The following is a 19551-nucleotide window of genomic DNA, read 5'->3' on the forward strand; positions in this document are numbered from 1 at the left end:
TCAGCATTAACCTGTTGGTAAACATTTTTTTCACCTTTATGAACCAGTACCTTTTCGTCTTTTGGGTTGGGAAATAATGCGGTCTCGTCTGCATTGAACACGTGTGAAAGATTTTGTAATATCTGAAATTGATCTTTGTTTGATAGATAATTTGTTATTTCATCAAACCAATTTATTATATCGTGCTTAGTTACTAAGGCTCTGGAAGCTGTTAAATCTTGTGCTACTCATTCTCTGAGACAAGGATGTCTTCTCAAAAACTTTCATACCATGCACGGCCAGTGCGGTCAGCAACAAATGGAGTGTCTCTTTTCATTCGTTTTATTATAACTTGTACACTATCCAGCAGCTGTCTTTTTGTTACTGGAAATTTTCTTCTGCTGATGTTAATATCCATTGTACAAGAAAGTTTTCTTCATCGGATGTCCAAGTAGTCTTTGGCCCCATTCTGCTAGCAACAGGAGTTTTTTCTTTTACCTTATACAAAAGAGTTACTCTGGGAACCTGAGGCCTTTTTTCTGCAGAGGCTACTGGCATATGGCATCCCAAAGCGAACATACTCTATTGCAGCTGTCATAGCTTTTTCAGGATAAGCTAACATTTTCCCTTTCACAGGAGGCATTTTTACCTACAGAAAAAACTGTTAGTTTTAGTTGACATATTGTGTTGCAAAAGTTGACATGCTGTGCCAACTACTGGTTCCGACAATGGCAGAATAATAAGAAAAATACAAAAATGCTGATTACAAACTAAAAAGAACAGATATCTACTTTGCCTAGATATGTGTGTCTTCTCCAGTAGTTAACACTATAGTATAGTGTCAAGTATTGATTGGTGTAATGGCCAAAATTTTGCTTTAGTAGTTGACACACCTGAAATCATTTTAAGATAAACCCCTAGAAGATTTTCACAAGGCCAAACAGGTTAAATAAAAACCTCCCCGCACTATTAAAATTATTAGAATTTACTGACACTAAACTAACAAGTTTATTCATAAAATAAAATTTACTTACCAATTTATTTTTTACTTTAATTTCTCAAAAAATTGTTATCTCTGTAACATACTTTACCATCAGTGAAACCACAAACTACAACCATCTGGTGACTGGAGCTTTGTAACTTACACTTAAAATGAAATCAAAACTAATAATGTCACCTACTGGTACACTGTCAACTATACCCACATTTACCTTAAATGTACCAAATGTTTGAAGCTATTTTTTTTCTAAAGTGTTGATTGGATTTTGATGATTTTTTCACATTAGGTACACCTAGGTCTACTTCTAAAGAATTACTGTACCAATATTTTGTGAAATGTCAACGTCTTACCCATATACGGGGTTTAAAAATAAAATTGTTTTTGAAGTTATACTTCTTTAGGCGCGATTGGGAGGGAATTTTTATTATCCTGGGCGCATGCGCACACTGACAGTATGGCGTTAAGTTGCTAAATCTTTCAAGTCATTTATATATCAGTGCAAAAAAGGTGTAAAAAGAATATAAGTAATAGTGTTTTTAATAAATGTATTTATTATATTTTTTGTGTCTATGGATTTGTCTTTCTCGGGAGTAAGATAGTATTATTAAAACATTTTTATTTATATCTTCACTTCGTCTGTTTGTTACCGTGAATTGTCATTACGTCCAAGAAACTATATAAACAGAGAGCTCGTAGCGTTATTGGTAGAGCATTCGGCTAGAGATCGATAGGTCTTGGGTTCAAATCCTGATCATCCCTATTCTTTTTTTTATTTTTGGAAAGTGGTAAGCATTAAAATTAGTTTAATATTTAAATAAAATAAAAATAAACTCTTTAATAGTTATTTATGTATTAAGAGCGAAAAGTGATTACATTATTGCTTGAGAATAAGAGTTACCGCTCGACGCGTAGCGGAGAGCGGTAATTACTCGAAAGCAATAATGTCACTTTGCGCTTGTAATACATACAACATTTTTTCTACAATCACTTAATAAAATGAAACTATTTTAAATCATTAATGTCCGACTCGTATATTATTTGACAAATAATGACATGATTTCGAAGTCAGTTAAATATATAATGCCCTAGGGCGTTATTTTGAAAAATAGCGCCATTGGGCGTTAAATTTAAATAACTAGTTAAATACTGTCAAGTTGACAAATAAAAACCTAAGTAAAACTATGGTTACCACAATTACGTTACATCTATTGCTGCTAAATGTACTTATTTGAAAACTAATTAATTCAAACGTTCAAATTCTTTGCATATAAAGAAGAAATTAGTCGGACATTAAACGTTGAAGGCACCACGGGTATTATAGATAATAACGCTTTCGGTCAACGTATATACCTCGTGCCATAGGCCCTCGGTATATACACCATTGACCTCAAGCGTTATATCTTTATAATACCCTTGGTACCTTAATAACTATAACTTTATTGTAACTATTTTATATCTGTCATGATAATGTCATAACATTAACTTTTATATCTTTGTCTTTCAGTTTGAATGTTCAATGTGTTTGTATTGTATGGTTGTACGGTTGCTACGGACAACGCGCGTAAAATCAAACTTTACGCGCTAGAGCGATAAAGTGACAGTACTCAGTAAACGTCAACTTTTCGTTGCCATTGACAAGCGAAAAAGTCTTCTTTATCAAGTGATGATTGTAGAAAAAGTATATTTATTTCGTTGAAATCATAATATACACTCACCGGCACAAAATTCCGCCACCCAAAATTTTTGATTAAGTGTGACAATCTATAACTTTATTATTTGTACTTCGATTTTAAAGATTCTTGCACGAGTTTGTAGGTACATGTATTGATAATAATTTCTATTATTCCGGTAACAAAAAATGTTTGCTTAGATGGCATTATACGGGGGTGAATGTAAGCGTTGTTTTTTCTCCTAACTTTAAAAAATCCTGTGGAAAAATTGAAGGGCTGATTTTGTTTCATACTCCTTTTGTATTATCCTGGAGGTATCACTAAGGTCTTGTTTTTTGAATTACCTGAATATCTCTTTTCTTGTAAGAGCTGTACTTAAAAACACTGCTTTGAAGGTTTATTTAATTAAAAATATCAAACGCACTAAAATTAACAAAACAAAACAAATTTAACAACAAAACAAAACAATTCAATAGCGGTTATGTCCACCTCTTGCAGCGATGACTGCTCGCAATCTGTTTAGCATCTAATAAAGATGTGTTTTCCTTGCCTGGGGAATAGCCCGATATTCCTCTACCAGGGCCATAACTGTACAAAATTTTCTGGAGGCCTAGGATGACGGCAAATAGCTTTTGTTATTCATCCCATAAATGCTCAATATGATTGAGATCTGGGCTACATGCAGGCCATTCTAATCTTATCAATCCAACCTCAATTGTATGAGTCAATCAGTGTTTTTATTTACAAAAAATGGTACAGCTCTTACAAGAAAAAAGATAGTCGGATAATTCAAAAAACAAAATGTTGGTGATGCCTCCGGGAAAATATGACAGGACTATGAGACAAAATCAGCTATTCGATTTTTCCACAGAATTTTTTAAAATTAGGAGAAAATACAACGCTTCCTTTCACCCCTGTACAATAACAAGCAAGCAAAATATTTTGTTAACGGAATAATACCAAACAATATGAATACATGTACTTACAAACTGGTGCAAGAATCTTGAAAATCGGAGCACAAATAATAAAGTTATAAATTGTCAAACTTAATAAAAAATTATGGGTGGCGGAATTTTGTGCCGGTGAGTGTATAATAGAAGCATAACTTCTTACGTGCGTACAAAGTACACACACATTATTTTTTTTTATCTTATTTTGCAACACCCTGTGAAAATTTGTTAGAAACAAACGCTACACTTAATTAAGTAATATTCAACTATCGGAGTCTCGCAAAATATTTGGCCTGTAAAGTCTGTTTTTACTCCTTAGTAGTTGTTATCACAAATACCTCTTTGCCCACGAATTCCTGTTTTTCTTAAATGACTAATTTCTTAATCAAATATTGTTATCTAATCTAATATAATGAATCTGCTGTGCATAACGGATGTTTAGGTATTTTAGGAAACATTTGTAATTTCTTTTAATTGTGGTTTGAATATCAAGGACGTGTCAACCGCATATGCTTGCAATGTATTATCGAATTAGGTACAGACCATGAGGCTACAAGAAATAACTCAAATAAAAATCTAAAACATTTTTTCAGTCTTTTTCTGTTACTTTTTGTTTGAGATTTGTAAAACAGAATTTGGAATTTTTTTCTGTGAAACAATGCCAATATCTATATCCCGTGGAAAAAGTTCTGGGACAAAAAAATTGCGTTTATTGGGGTTTTTTTTGCTTCGTTTTTTGAATATATTTTTGTCAAAAAAATTATTTTTAACTTTTGAAGGTGACATTTCGATAAGAAATTTAATTTTGAACAATTTTTCTGTAGATTTACGAAAGTGCATAGAATTCACCCTAGTGCGTAGGGACTAATTCACTTCTATCTCAAAAACCCCCCCTTTAGATGGTAGCACACCGCGGTTTTTTCATATTTGGGAATTCATTGACCACATGAAACAATAAAAACCCTTTAAGTGCGTAGGCGCAATATTTGGGACCAATGCCTTTTAAATGCTTTCATTTTTTCGAATCCTGAGAAAACTAATAGATATTTTTGAAAAATTTAAACGCTGAAAAATTTTTACTGAAAGATTATATTATTGCCGAGGGCCGAAAATCCCTTAGAATAAACAAAAATGAATTTTTTGAATGAGATATTTGAAATTAAAAATCACACTAAATTATATAAATATAAATAAATATTATAGAATTTTTCAGTGACTTTCAGTCCTCGGTAATAATGTAATCTTTCATTTTGCATTTAAATTTTTCAGAAATACTCATTAGTTTTCTCGGGATTCGAAAAAAATTAATGCATTTAAAAAGCATGGGCTCGAAATTTTATACCTACGCTCTTTACGTTGTAGTTCCTTTTTCCTTTTTTTTTCCTTAATCTCTGCCTTATACCATTTATAAGGTAATGAGACGACGAAACTATTTTAACTAGAATAAATATTTGTTTAACGGGTTTATTATTATTCTTTTCTTAGACAAATTCATTGGCATTTTCACCAGCAGACAAAAGAAAACGTAAACGTCTAGGAAGAAATGAAATTTGCGAAATATGTTGCATCATTGTTATGCATGGGATGCACTCGATTCCGCGATTTTAAAAATGTAGATAAGGAAAGGAATCATTTTATTATGGAAATAACACGCTAAATATGTGCGTTTTATCTTAATTTCTTATATAATTTATTAATAAACTAATATTTGTTTTTACACGCTACAATTCAGGATTGGAGGAAGCTGGTAGGTCATTATTTATTTATCAAATAGTCTGCTTAACAATTAAAAATATTGTTACATGTTATCTATATCTATCTATTTTTAGTAATAATACTTGACCTAGAAAAACTCGTTTTTTCTAGGAAATACATAATATGATAAACCTCGAATTAAATATTTGCATCAAGTACTTCAGAATTAGACGAAAATCTTTTACTGTCGTGAATCTTTTTCTCTCTTGGAAAAAGATTATATTTACTGTTGCATTTATTCGACAAAAAAATTTCATTAAACGAAGTCAATAATACACTTGTCCAAGAAATTAACGCACCACCTTAAAAAAGAGTAATTTTTGATGTTTCGAATTTCCTAAACCTGTTTTTAAGTGTTTTAATATGTTATAGCCTTATTCTTTAACAATATCGCTGTAATAATATTGTTGCTAGACAGGTAAGTTGTCATTGTATAACGGGTGTACTGTGTACCAATCAAACTGTGATTATTTCTCAAAGTTCTCGTGGTCCTGTGGAATATTCTAGCATTTATAAAATACTAAAAATAAAACCCAACTACAGCCTCATGTTTTTTTAACATTCTGTTTTTTGATTCATTCGCTTATTTTGGATAAGAAAAAGTTGGGTACTTTAACCTAACCTTATTTTTCGTCAATACATGGTGTTGTTAAGTAAGTATAAAAACTTTAAGGGGTAATTCTGCATGAATAAATAATGACAGTTTGCTTTATAAATGTATGTCCGCAAATGCTTCATTTCCGAGATAAGGGGTGTTAAAATTTTTCTTACAAACTGACGGTTTATTTATTGCTCTAAAACCGGTTAAGGTATGCAGATGAAATTTGGTGAGCGTTAAGAGGTAGTTATTGCGCATTTTTTGATATACAATTAGTAATTTAATATTCACCATAATATGGAGGGTAATATGGGTCTTTTTGCGCCAATGGTAAACATAAAATTCTTTTATTTATATAAATTTCATATCATAAGTTATATTAAATTAAATTTATGAAGCGACTGACGCATTGGGCAATAGAGCTATCTTCTGTTAAGCAAAATAGTGATTGAAACATTATGCAAACCGGCCTAACGCCATTTGACGGACTTTCTTTTTACCAAACTTTATGGCGGTTTGACATAAAAGTGGGCAAAGAGAAATATTTTGATGCCAATATCTCAAAAAACGATTTTTTGCACTTATGCCCGTTTGATTTCGCAGCGACGATTTATAAAAAAAGGTAGCCAGGTACGTGAGACTTATTTTTATCTGAGATTAAAACAAAATATAAAGCAGTTTCCAAATATATTTTTATCACGATTTATTTTATATCATAGTCTAATAATATCTCGGCTTAGTTAAGTGCCAGACTAAAAATGTACAAGCGTGAATTTTATTACGCAAACTATACAAATACTAAATAACAAACTGATGTTGTTTGTTATCACCGGTATACCGGTAGGCAGAGTTGATCAGTGAGCATTGGCCTCTTCAAGGATTTTTGCTACTCCTCCGCGAAATTAGTGCTAAATGTTTAAACAGACTCCCAAAATTGAAGAAACATTATAAATTACATAAGACTTAAAATTGAGAGTAGTAGACATTATTACTCATCTATTGTTTGTTGTCTAAGGCGATAATTAAATACGTTTTACATATATTATGTGACACGCATTTGGAAATTTTATTATTTTGATGTAGAACATAAAGCGAAATTAAAATGTATGTCTGTCTATTTAATTCTAAATACCAACTAATACTCCAGGAATACAAGCAAAAAATAGACCATGTTGGGGACACTGAATTATCCTTTTTTTACCTGCCTGTTACCTGCCTAGAGTTCGGGACCGTTTTTAATTATTTTTTACAGCCTATTAAAAAGTTAAATATTTAGTTGACATAAAATTACAAAATTTGTTTTTCAGAACATTGAAAGATGTTCAAAATGCTGATTTTTGAAAGTTAAACAGTCAATTTGTTGCTTCGCAAACTGAAAAATCAGTGAAAATTGTTATTTGTTAATTACTTTTATTAAAACTAACGTAGAACTTTGGTGTTTCACACAAAGTTGGGTATTGGGGTACAACAAACCCCTTAAAATTTGAGACCCATCCATTAATTAGCTTAAAAGTTATTCTATTTGTTTATCCCAGAGACCTTTGTTTTGCAATAATATAATACAGAAAATAATGGGGGAGCAAAAATAAGATGGGGCAATTCTACTATTCCAAATGAAAGTAGAAGAATGATAGTATCAAGAAAAATATTCATTACATATATGCAAATAACATAATACCAATTTTTTTTAAATATATCATTTTCTATATCTGGGGATTTACTCAATGGATTTTGATCTTTCTTTTTTTAATTTATATGTACTTTTTGTGTACATTACAAATATGCAATTTGTCTAAATTCAATAATAAACAGTCTAGTAATTTTTTCCCAAAAATCTATTTTTTAATTATTAAACATAGAAGAAGTTAAAGTACACTTTAACAAATAAATTATGTTCAATAAATAATTATTTATTAAAAATAATTTATTTATGAAAGTGTACTTTAACTTTTTCTAAAATAAAAAGTAGATTTTTGGAAGAACATTATTTTTTCAAAAATTGAAACTACAAACTTTTAAAAATTTTACATTAGGATTTTTGACTATAAGTAATTTTTTTCATACATATTGATAGATTGTAGATTGATAGATTCTACTTTCACTTGGCACCCACAGAATTGCCGTATCTTCATTATATTCTGTCTTATGTTGTTGCAAAAAATAGGTTTCTAGGATAAACAAAAAATATAATAACTTAAATTAATTAAGGGATCAGTCTCAAATTTTGAGGATTTTTTAAGTGCCCAAATACACAACTTTCTGTGAAACATCAAAGTTCTAGGTTAGTTTTAATAAAAGTTATTAGCAAACAACGATTTTCACTTATGTTGATGTTTCCAAAGCAACAAATTGACTTTAAACATTCAAAAATTGACATTTTGAAGCTTTTTCAATGTAAAAAAATCAAATTTTGTAATTTTATGTTAATTGTTTGGAGTGCAACTTACTGATGGAGTGCAAACAATCGAAAAATTCGTGTTTTTGCACTAAATTGTTAATAATTAAAAAACAGATCCGATCTCTACACAGGAAGCAGGTAGGTAGGTTTTCTTTCTATAGGTTTACAATAATTAAAAAAGTTGTCAGATACGTGGATAATTCAGTGACTGAGACAATCCTTATTTCCCTGGACTATAAATAAATTGGTCATCCATGAGTGAGTATGGGTTTTCAGAGTTCCTGTTTATTAATTATTCTGCCGTTCAAAGTTTGCAATTAAATTGTTCTTCCCATCGCATGTGATTTTTTACCTTATTATTGGAAATACCTATTCTGTAACTCCTCGTCATCCAGATTTATGAATCGTTCAAGTTCATCATTGTAACATGTGCATTAAGTACATATACCTTTAAAATTTTGATCTAGAAATTGACTTGAACCACGAAACTATTAGGTTTTTTAGCCATTCTATCAATATACCTACTTCATTCTATTTTTTTTTCTTTGTACTATATTGTGCATATATGCAGGAGTACAAAGAATATAAGTATATTAAACCACATCTACAAGTTATTCACAATAATAATAACAAATAGACTGGAAACAAAATTAGATTTTTACCAACCTCGAGAACAGGCAGGTTTTAGGAAAAATTTTGGCACTAACGACCACCTCCAGTGCATAAAAGGGATTATAGAAAAATCCATCGAATTCAACCAACCACTGTTCCTGGCTTTCGTAGATTTTGACAAAGCATTTGATAAGATATAAATTAACAGCATAATGAGAGGGTTGGATGAAAGTCGTATAGATTATCGACTATCGATTATCCAAATTGATAGCGAACATAAATAATAATGCAACCATGACCTTCCGACTACACAAAGATACCAAATCTATAAAAATCAAAAGAGTAATTAGACAGGGAGACAGGTTATCTCCCAAACTCTTTACAGCAGTACTGGAACATACTTTCAAGCAATTGGAGTGGGACGCCAAAGGAATAAACGTTGACGGCGAAAGGCCTCTCCCGCCTACGATTCGAAGACGACATAATTCTTGTAACACACAACTTAAAAGAGATTAGAACTATGCTTACCGAGTTAGATGCCGCCTGTAAGGATAGAGCTTCACGATACGATACAATATTGATACTTTTTAAGTATTGAGTATTGTATTGGTTATGCCAATGAAGTATCGTATCGACTTTCTTATAAAAATATCGTATTGATATTGATTTCGATACGATATCGATACAATACTCGATAAAATATCGACATAAAAAGGATTATAAATCTGAGCTGTGTAGACCCTTTATGCTCACTTTTGCATGTTTGGCAAATGGACATTATTCTAAAAATATTACGAATATTGCTTATAACTTATATGTATATTCTTATAGTGCTTCTTTGAAAGTCGACAAATACTTACTAATTCTGTAATGTTTAAAAACTACTTTTGAAAATATAAGGAAATCCCCGGCGATTCGGAATAAATTGCAATTAAGTATTTGTTAAAAATTATTTTTGAGTCATCATCACTTACTTTCATAATATTGCCACAAATGCCACATGATATAAACAGTGTAATCATAACAGACATTTACTCACTCTCAAGAATTTTAAGTTCATGCACTCCAGTGTAAAATATTATAACAGCTGATGCTTAGGTTGCAGATCACTTATACTTTTATGTAATAAATAATTATGATCTAAATACCTATTCCACAAAATATAATCAAACAACTGTGGCGTTTTATTTTTTTTCTCGATATCGATATTTTCAATAATATCGAGGCAAGCGTATCGACAATACAAGAGTATTGTATTGATTTCAGATAATGCGTATCGTATCGACATTAATATTGCTAAGGTATGTATTTTATCGGTATCGTATTGGTTTTCGATACGATATCAATACAATATCGATATTTTTATCGAATATCGTGAAACTCTATGTAAGGAAGTTGGTTTAAACATACATTTTGGAAAGACGCAATACATGACAAACCTGGTACCAAGCGAAAATCCAAAAGTCGACTTCAACGAAATAGAATTGGTCCATAAATATAAATACTTAGGGCATGAAATCTAAATTGCCAGGGATAATCAAATTGCCGAGCTACACAGAAGAATCACCTAACTACAAATAAGAATCACCTTAGCATGGACCGCATATGGAGCTTTATCAGACATCTTCAAGAGCAACATGACAAATTATCTGAAAAAGAAGACGTTCGACCAATGTGTGCTTCCAGTTATGACTTACGGCGCCAAAAGACTATCGTTAACCCAGGCCACAGCAACCAAACTTAGAGTGGCCCAAAGAAGAATGGAACAGTCACTACTTGGACTGACTCTCAGAGACAGGGTTAGAAACGAATAAATCAGAAGGACAGGCGTCACAGATGTTATAGAGCGAATAGCGTGGTTAAAGTGGAATTGGACGGGCCATGTAGCCAGAATGAAGAACGGGAGGTGGACCCAAAAAATTACAGTCTGGAGACCACGATCAGACAGTCGAAGTAGAGGTAGACCACCTACACGATGGACAGACGTTGTCAAAAGGATTTCTGGGAATTGGTTACAGGAAGCCCAAGTCCGACAGAACGAAGAAATTAGGGAAGGCCTATGTTCAACTTTTGATGCAGAAGGCTGTAGTCCCGAGATTCCTAAGAGGAACATAGGGCTTCCACAAAGTGTCTCCAGCTAACTCTATATCCCGCTACTGCTTTGAATTCAAGTCTGAATTTTCCCATTTCTTTCGCTTGGTTCAGTACTGTCCTTTTCCAAGTTTTTGTTTTGTTTTGGCAGGCCTACTTTCCATCGGCCTTGAGGATTCCAATCCAGCGCTGTCCTGGCAATATCATCTGGGAGTCTACGGAGGGTGTGGCCCGACCGTCTTCATTTTCTTCGCCTTATTTGCTTTATGACAATTTCTTGGTTGGTGTAGGTGGGTACTGAATTGAGCATGTTTCTCCTAAAGATCCGAACGAGCAAAGCTCATTGTAACAAATTGCTCTAGTCAGTACGTGTTCGCGAGCGAAATTCTGCCGAACCGAACAAGCCGGTCAGTTTCGGAGGAGTGTGGGTAACCGTTGAAAAATCAAAGATGAACATTGGTTCGTTGATACTCAATGGATACGGGCGTTCAACGTATTTGTTGTGTTCGCGGTACCACCGTTACAGTCAATTATGGGCTGTTGATCGCAATATGCTGGTTGTTTCTGGTGCTAAATAGAATTTCTTTAGTTTCGTTGATGTTTCTTTCTAGACCAACCTTCTTTGATTTTGCGTGTAATCTGTTTACTTGGAGTAGCATGTCCTGTTTATGTGCTAAGAGACATATTAGTCGAAGCAATAAAGCACTGAACCTCCGAAAAAAAAGGACAAGACGGATCTTAATAATTCTTTTTGCATTCAATTCGTGAATGCGCCAGGAAACTTTGTCACCCGGAGCCATGATATAATATTGAAAAACTGCATACAAAAAATGCATTCTTAAAGTGCATCTCATACAGACAATAAAAAAATTCAGAACTTGTCAATTATCGGCGGAAATGAGTTCAATTTTGTTACTCGGGGGTTTTTGGGGTCGCTGAAAACGAATATGACGTCAAAAGTGATCTCCGGAGTACCTGGTGTCCAGGGTACCTACTGTGCACCTCGTCTTGTGGAGTTTTCGGTAAATTCATTAAAAATTAGTCAAAAATCATTACTCGGGGGGTTTTTGGGGCCGCTAACGATGACTATGACATAGGAAATAATTTCCGGAGTACCCGGTGCACAGGGTACCTACTGTTTACCTCGTCTTGTGGAGTTTTCGGCAAAAAGTTTACTAAAAAATTAGTCAAAAATAATTACTCCGGTGTTTTTGGGGTCGCTAACGACGAATATGACATCGGAAGCGATCTCCGGAATATCTGGTGCCCAGGGTACCTACCTACTTCTTATGGAGTTTTCGGCAAATTCATTAAAAAATTAGCCAAAAATTATTACTCGGGGTTTTTTGGGTCGCTGACGACGAATATGACATCGGAAATGCTCTACAGAGTACTTGGTACCCAGTGTACCTACTGTTTACCTCGTTTTCCGGGGTTTTTGGCAAATTCATTAAAAAATTAGTTAAAATTCATTACTTGGGGGTTTTTGGGGTATCTGGCGACGAATATGACATCGGAAGTGATCTCCGGTGTACCCGGTGGCCATGGTACCTACTGTTTATCTCGTAACTAATGATGTTTGACTAATTTTTTAATAAATTTGCCGAAAACTCCAGAAAACGAGGTAAACAGTAGGTACCCTGAGTACCAGGTAATCCGTAGATCACTTCCGATGTCATATTCATCGTCAGCGACCCAAAAACCCCCAGAGTAATGATTTTTGGCTAATTTTTTAATGAATTTGCCGAAAGCCCCATAACAAGTAGGTACCCTGGGCACCAGTTATTCCGGAGATCGCTTCCGATGTCATATTCGTCGTTAGCGACCCCAAAAATTCCAGAGTAATTATTTTTGAGTAATTTTTTAATACATTTTTTGCCGAAAACTCCACAAGAGAGCTAACCGAAAATCACTTCCGATGTCATATTCGTCGTTAGCGGTCCCAAAAACCCCCCGAGTAATGATTTTTGACTAATTTTTTAATGAATTTTAATGACAAGATAAACATTAGGTACCCTTGGCAACATGTACTCCGGAGATCACTTTTGAGGTCATATTCGTTTTCAGCGACCACAAGAACCCCCGAGTAACAAAATTGAACTCATTTCCGCCGATAATTGACGAGTTCTGATTTTTTTTTATTGTCTGTTTGAGATGCACTTTAGGAATGCATTTCTTATGCAGTTTTTCAATATTATATCATGGCTCCGGTTCACAAAGTTTCCTGGCGCAATCACGAATCGAATGCAAAAATAATTATTAAGATCCGTCTTGTCCTTTTTTTTTTTCGGAGGTAAGGCCGATTTTAGTGCTTTATATCAACCTGTTTTAGAGTTTTTTAATGAGAATTATCACTTTTTTTTGGTATTCATTTTTCATGTAGTGCTTTCCATATCACCATATGTGTGAGCGTATCGAAGGCTCTCTTGAAGCCCACAAAGCATATGAAGAGTGGAACACCCTTGTGTTAACAGAATCTATTTTAAAGTGCTTTTTTTCCAGGAAGATGTAACCAGAAACTTGGGCCCAATAAAGTTTTATTTTTAATATTATTTTAATCTTATTAAAGTATAACTTTCGCTTGTTTTTAGCAGATGTCGCCACAACATCCGTATCATGCTATTTCGTTGCTGAACCGGCTCGATGTGTTTCAGGTTGTTCAGAAATAGTCATATATGCACTCTCTGATGAGAACCTTACAAGGTTCTAAACCGGTTAGAGTGCTTATGGCACTCTCTGGACGAACTGAAATATAAGACGGCTCTCGTATCGTTTTACAACGAAATGATTATTTATTATGCTTTCTTTTTTCTTTGCTGCAGAGTCTCTTACAGACCTTTAACTTTTCAAAATCAACTTATTTGCCCTACAATTGGTCCAATAAAAAAATTAAAGTTTTCCGCAATCAAAATATAGAGATTGTTGAGTTATCGTGCACCAACGGATTAAGCCATCAAATGGCATGAGGCCCGTATCAAATTCTAAGAGATAAGGACAATAAACAATTCAGAACACTGATGGTAGGATAATTAACGCATTATTTTACGAAAGTTCTAGAAATATGGAAACAAACAAATTAATTACATTCACATAATATCCATAATCCATATGAGTGATTTTATCTTTTATCGACAGTGAAAATCGATAACAGCTAATAAAGAAACGGTCCAGGTCATTGCTCTTCCCGTGGGAATGATAAAAGCGTTATATTAAAAAAAAAGTTCTTTGTAAAGTTCATAGTCAACTAAAGATTTTAATTGGTTTAAAATACCCCTAAGATCGTTTTAGACAGGGTGTCCCAAAAGTAGCGGAACGGTCGAATATTTTGCGAAATGAACTGTGTAGTATACAGGGTTATTGATCAGTGGGGTAAAGCTCCGTAGATCCGGTATAGTAATAGATAGCAATAAAAGTTAATAACAAAAATTGTAGCCAACTTTGAGCTTCACATTTCAAAATTAATTAGAATGTTACAGGGTGTTCAATGCCATAGTGGCAGATCAAACTTGTTTTTTTAAATGTAACACCCTGTATCTTATTTTATATTCGAAATCTTCTTAACTTCTCCATTACAAAAATATAAAGGTTTGTTATGTTATACATGGTATTTACAAAGTTATAACCAATTTTATATGAAAATCGTAACAAGTTCAACTCACTGTGTAAATAAAAATAATCACAAAAGCAATGGATTATGGAAGATTTCGAATATAAAATAAAATACAGGGTGTTCCATTAAAAAAAAACAAGTTTTTGAACACCCTGTAACATTTTTACTAATTTTGTAATGTGAAGCTCAAAGTTGGCTACAATTTTTGTTATTAACTTTTATCGCTATCTATTACTATAACGGATCTACGGAGCTTTACCCCACTAATCAATCACCCTATATAGAAGTATTGATTATTTTTCCTATGAACGAATAGGTACGTACTAGAAATATGTAACGAATCACAGTAAAACGCCTTTTTTATGTCGGTACAACAAAAATAATTACTATGATTCAGCATACAAAACTTGAATATTGAAAAAATATTATTTTTATTAGGTGGACGAAGTAAAATTCAAACTCCAAGATTTAAAATGGGATCAAAAATTGGTGATACACGGCATGATGGGGTACGGGAAATCTTGCCTCATTCATGACGTCCTGAAAGATGCGAAAGTGAGGGAATATTTCGACAACTATTTATTTTGGGTCAATTTGGGCGATTGTCACAGCAAGGAGGATGTGTGGCAGCCCATGTGGAGGTCAGTAATTCACACGTTTACTTAATATATTTTTAACGTTAACTGAAATACTTTTAGCAACAGTAAAGGTGCATACTCATACTCATGCATATCCTTCACAAGCCTTACATACTTCACAGGAACCAATTTCTCTTTCATACATCTCCATAGTTCTTGTCTAGGAACTGTGTCGTACGCCTTCTCAAGATCTATAAATACCAAATGTAGCTCTCTTTTCTTCTCGCCATATCAACTATCTCAAAGCAACTATCACATTCTCCCTCCATGCGTTGGGCATCCTTTTTTCCTCGTATATCCTGCTCATCATTTGCCACAAAATATGAACCCTTTCCTCAGCCTAGAGGCTTTCAAACCTTGACAGTTATTTCATCAGGTTCTATTGCCCTACCATTCTTCATCCCATTTACCGCCTTGTCTCTTGTTACTCCGGGTATTACATTCTCATTTGGGGTCCCGCATCCTCTGTCTCTCCTCTTATATCTTGATTTAGCAATTTTCTATTTTACAACTCATACCACATTTCCTTTATTTTAACATCGCATTTAACATTCTTCCATACTCACTCTTAATCTTCCGCACGTGAGTTAGGTCCCTTGATGACTTGTCTCTTGTTTTAGCAATGTTGTGTATCCTTTTTATCCTCTCGAGATTTTTCAACTTTTCATACAACTTTGCAGACGATCTTTTCTTAGCAGTAGCTACAGCTACCAACGTGTATGTACCCTTATCTTTTCTGTTTTATACCTCTCATACCTCTTTCTAAAAGATGCCACAGCAAAAATGACCAAAATATGGAAGGACTGTCTTAAAGAGCGTTAAAGATAGGTTGATAAACTGCTTAATAAGGCCAATACTAACTAGTCTAGGCCAGAGGGGTCACCGTGCCCTTTTTAATTCTGATGGACAAACTCAAATGTTTCTGATCAATTTTTGGCTGCTGATTACGAATTTCGAGGGTGGATTTCGATCCGAGTGGTCAAAAAATTGTGATAAACAATTTAATTGTTTATAAGGCTCTGGCTCATAAACTAAAAGAGATACAAAAAAATATTTCAAATAAAATTTGTTCCTTAATAAAAAACCAAGAAGAAATCGTTTACTAAACTCAAATCAAATAATTAGAACTCAAGATATTGTAAAATTAGTACACAATGCAAATTTCAAATTGAAAAATAAGTATTTTTCGAAGCTTTATCGATCGTAACTCAGCTTCTACTTATGAAAATAATGAGCATTAGGAGGTCTCATTTTAAAGCTTAATTAATAGGTTTCCAAACATAGTTTGTTAAATTACTTTGTCTTCATTTGTTTTAAAGTTATACCCGTTTGAAATTATAATTTTCTTTAAACAATTGTACATTAATTTGTTTATAAGGATTTCAAGCAAATTTGAGCCATAAACATTTATACTTTAATTAACAATAATGATATAAGAACTCAAAAGGAACAATTTGAGCTTATGAAAATGTTCGTAAATTTATTTTTGGCCAAGATATCGATATTTTAATGGCGCCCTATGAGGTGCAAAATCGGCTCACAGTCAAGTAATATCGCGGTACAGACACCGATCGACTGCTCTCGTGTTACATTATTTTGCTCAGGAGGCCTTGCCTATTCGTAATAAATAATATCAGCTGACTTTTTAGTTATATTTCTGAAATATTAGTTTTTAATGTTTTTTTGAAGTTATACTTCTTTAGGCGCGATTGAGAGTAAAATTTCATACTTCTGCGCGCATGCGCACACAGACAGTATGGCGTTTAGTTGCTAAATCTTTCAAGTTATGTACAGTCCGTCTAATTTACTTACCGTTGCACGTCATTATCTACGCCAGAGATCTAAGTTGACATAGTTGCCAAAGTATAAAAAAATCCTGAATCCATTTTAAATCAAATAGATCACATAATTATTGTAAACGTGGATTATACAACAAAACAAATTAATATTCAATGGTAAATAAATAAAAACTTAAGAAATAGAGAACAAGAATTAAGTTATAATCATTTAAGATTTGCAGTGCAAGCGTTTTTGCACTGCATTGTTTAATTATTAAAAAACGGCTCCGAACTTTTGGGAGAAGCCGATAGGTTTCTTTGTATATGTCTACAATAACAACTAAAAAAGTTGTCAGATACCTCGATTATTCCAAGTCGTGATAAAATTAGGTGAAATTTATATTTTTATATTAGAGGATCTTTTTATAGTAGAGTAAATAATAAAAACAGTAAATATAATAGAACAGATACTTAAAGTAAAGAATATAAACAAATATGAAGTATCATCACCGCAACTGTCAAATAAATGTTACCAATTTATTCTAAAATGTCACCTTCATTCGATTACAGTTACAGTGTGTTCCGAACAAATGTGCTTCATAAAAACTCTTTATAATCCATTTATACAAATTAAATGAAACATATTACTGTGTATTTCTTTAGGTTAACATTAATAGAAATCTTCAAATATTATTTCTACGCGTATATAATAAAATACATATGTCTAGTGGCTGTAATTTCAGTGTACTCGGCAAAATGATACTAAAAAAGAACACACCTACCGCCAAATATTTCGTGTTGGTATCATGCGACGTCACAGGCTATGACGCGGATGACCTGCAACGGTTAGTAAATTAGACGAAGTATATAAATATATCAGTGCAAGAAAAGGCATGAAAAGAATATATTAGTGTTTTTAGTAAATATATTTATTATAATTTTTGTGTCTTTGGATTTGTCTTCCTCAGGAGTAAGATGAGTATTATTAAAACATTTTATTGTTTATTAATTATACTTCACCTTGTCTGTTTGTTACCGTGAATTGTCATTAGGTACGTCCGAACCGTACGAGCAGTCCTATACTTTTTTTTTATTTTTTTGAAAGCGGTAAGCACAAAATTAGTTTGGTGTTTAAAAAAAATTAAAACAAACTGTTTAAAGTATATTTATTTTTAAGAAATCATATAATAGAAGTATAACTTCTTACGTGCGTACAAAGTACACACACACATTCATTTTTGTTTTCTCATTTAGTACAAAAAATAGAAGACAAAGTAAATAGAATGAAAGGTTATACGAGGTACAGTATGATGATTTAATATAAGAATTATATAAAATTTTATTAGGATCTTCAAAAATGAACAATGAAGATAACGTATAATACATAGAAATTATAATTTGCATGGAGAAGTTAGCACGTGAACCTTTACACTGTGAGCATGAGCCGATCTTGCTCCTCATAGCGCGCTATTAAAGTATCGATATCCTGGTCAAAAATAAACTTACGAACATTTTCTTAAGCTCAAAATGTTCCTTTTGAGTTCTTCTATCATTATTGTTAATTAAAGTATAAATGTTTATGGCTCAAATTTGCTTGAACCCCTTATAAACAATATAATGTCCAATTTTTTAAAGAAAATTATAACTTCAAACGTGTATAACTTTAAAACAAATGAAGACAAAGTAATTTAGCAAACTTTGTTTGGAAGCCTATTAATTAAGCTTTAAAATGAGACCTTCTAAGGCTTATTTGCATGTGTAGAAGCCGAGTTACGATCGATAAAGCTTCGAAAAATAGTTATTTTGCAATTTCCAATTTGCATTCTGCACTAATAATCCAATATCTTGAGTTCTAATTATTGGATTTGAGTTTAGTAAACGATTTTTTCTTCGTTTTTTATTACGGAACAAATTTTATTTGAAACATTTTTTTGTATCTCTTTTAGTTTATGAGCCAGAGCCTTATAAACAATTAAATTGTTTATAACAATTTTTCGACCACGGATCGAAATACACCCTCGAAATTCGTAATCAGCAGCCAAAAATCCATAAGAAACCGTTGAATTTGTCCATCAGAATTGAAAAGGACACGGTGACCTCCATTTGGCGCCTAGACTAAACCTACTGATGTGAATCTTGGACACTGAGATAATCGGAACGAAGATATTGGAGACGAATGCTACGAATTCCTTGGACCGAGCGTAGGATCAAATAATTCAATTTTAAGAGAACTAAAAGTTAGCCAACGACTCTCCAGTAAAGATAAACTCTCCAGTTTGGATATGTTATGAGAGCAAACACAGAAAACATGGAAAGATTCCTTATACAAGGAAAGGTAGAAGGCCGAAGATCACGAGGAAGATCCCCAACAAGATGGACCGATCAAATTACAAGAATATACAAAAGACCTATGCATGAGTTACTTAAAAGAAATGACCAGAGACCTTTGGAGACAGACAATACACAACATCA

The 19551-nt window shown here is 32.9% G+C and overlaps 1 protein-coding gene across 3 annotated transcripts in view; it reads left to right on the top strand.

The window, feature by feature from the left end:
• The window catches only part of LOC126880520 (apoptotic protease-activating factor 1-like), a 155439-nt gene that overhangs the window by 32077 nt on the left and 103811 nt on the right, over positions 1 to 19551 (top strand). The window contains exons 3-4 of one of the 3 annotated variants that reach the window (XM_050644421.1): positions 5332 to 5346; positions 15102 to 15304. In XM_050644421.1, the coding sequence (XP_050500378.1) occupies positions 5332 to 5346; positions 15102 to 15304 (218 nt within the window). Of the gene's footprint in view, positions 1 to 5331; positions 5347 to 5543; positions 5773 to 15101; positions 15305 to 19551 lie in introns of those variants that run through there. The other 2 variants (XM_050644423.1, XM_050644422.1) reach the window with 2 other exon arrangements.

This window comes from Diabrotica virgifera, chromosome 2 (assembly GCF_917563875.1).
Source record: "Diabrotica virgifera virgifera chromosome 2, PGI_DIABVI_V3a".
Classification (NCBI taxonomy): Eukaryota; Metazoa; Arthropoda; class Insecta; order Coleoptera; family Chrysomelidae; genus Diabrotica; species Diabrotica virgifera.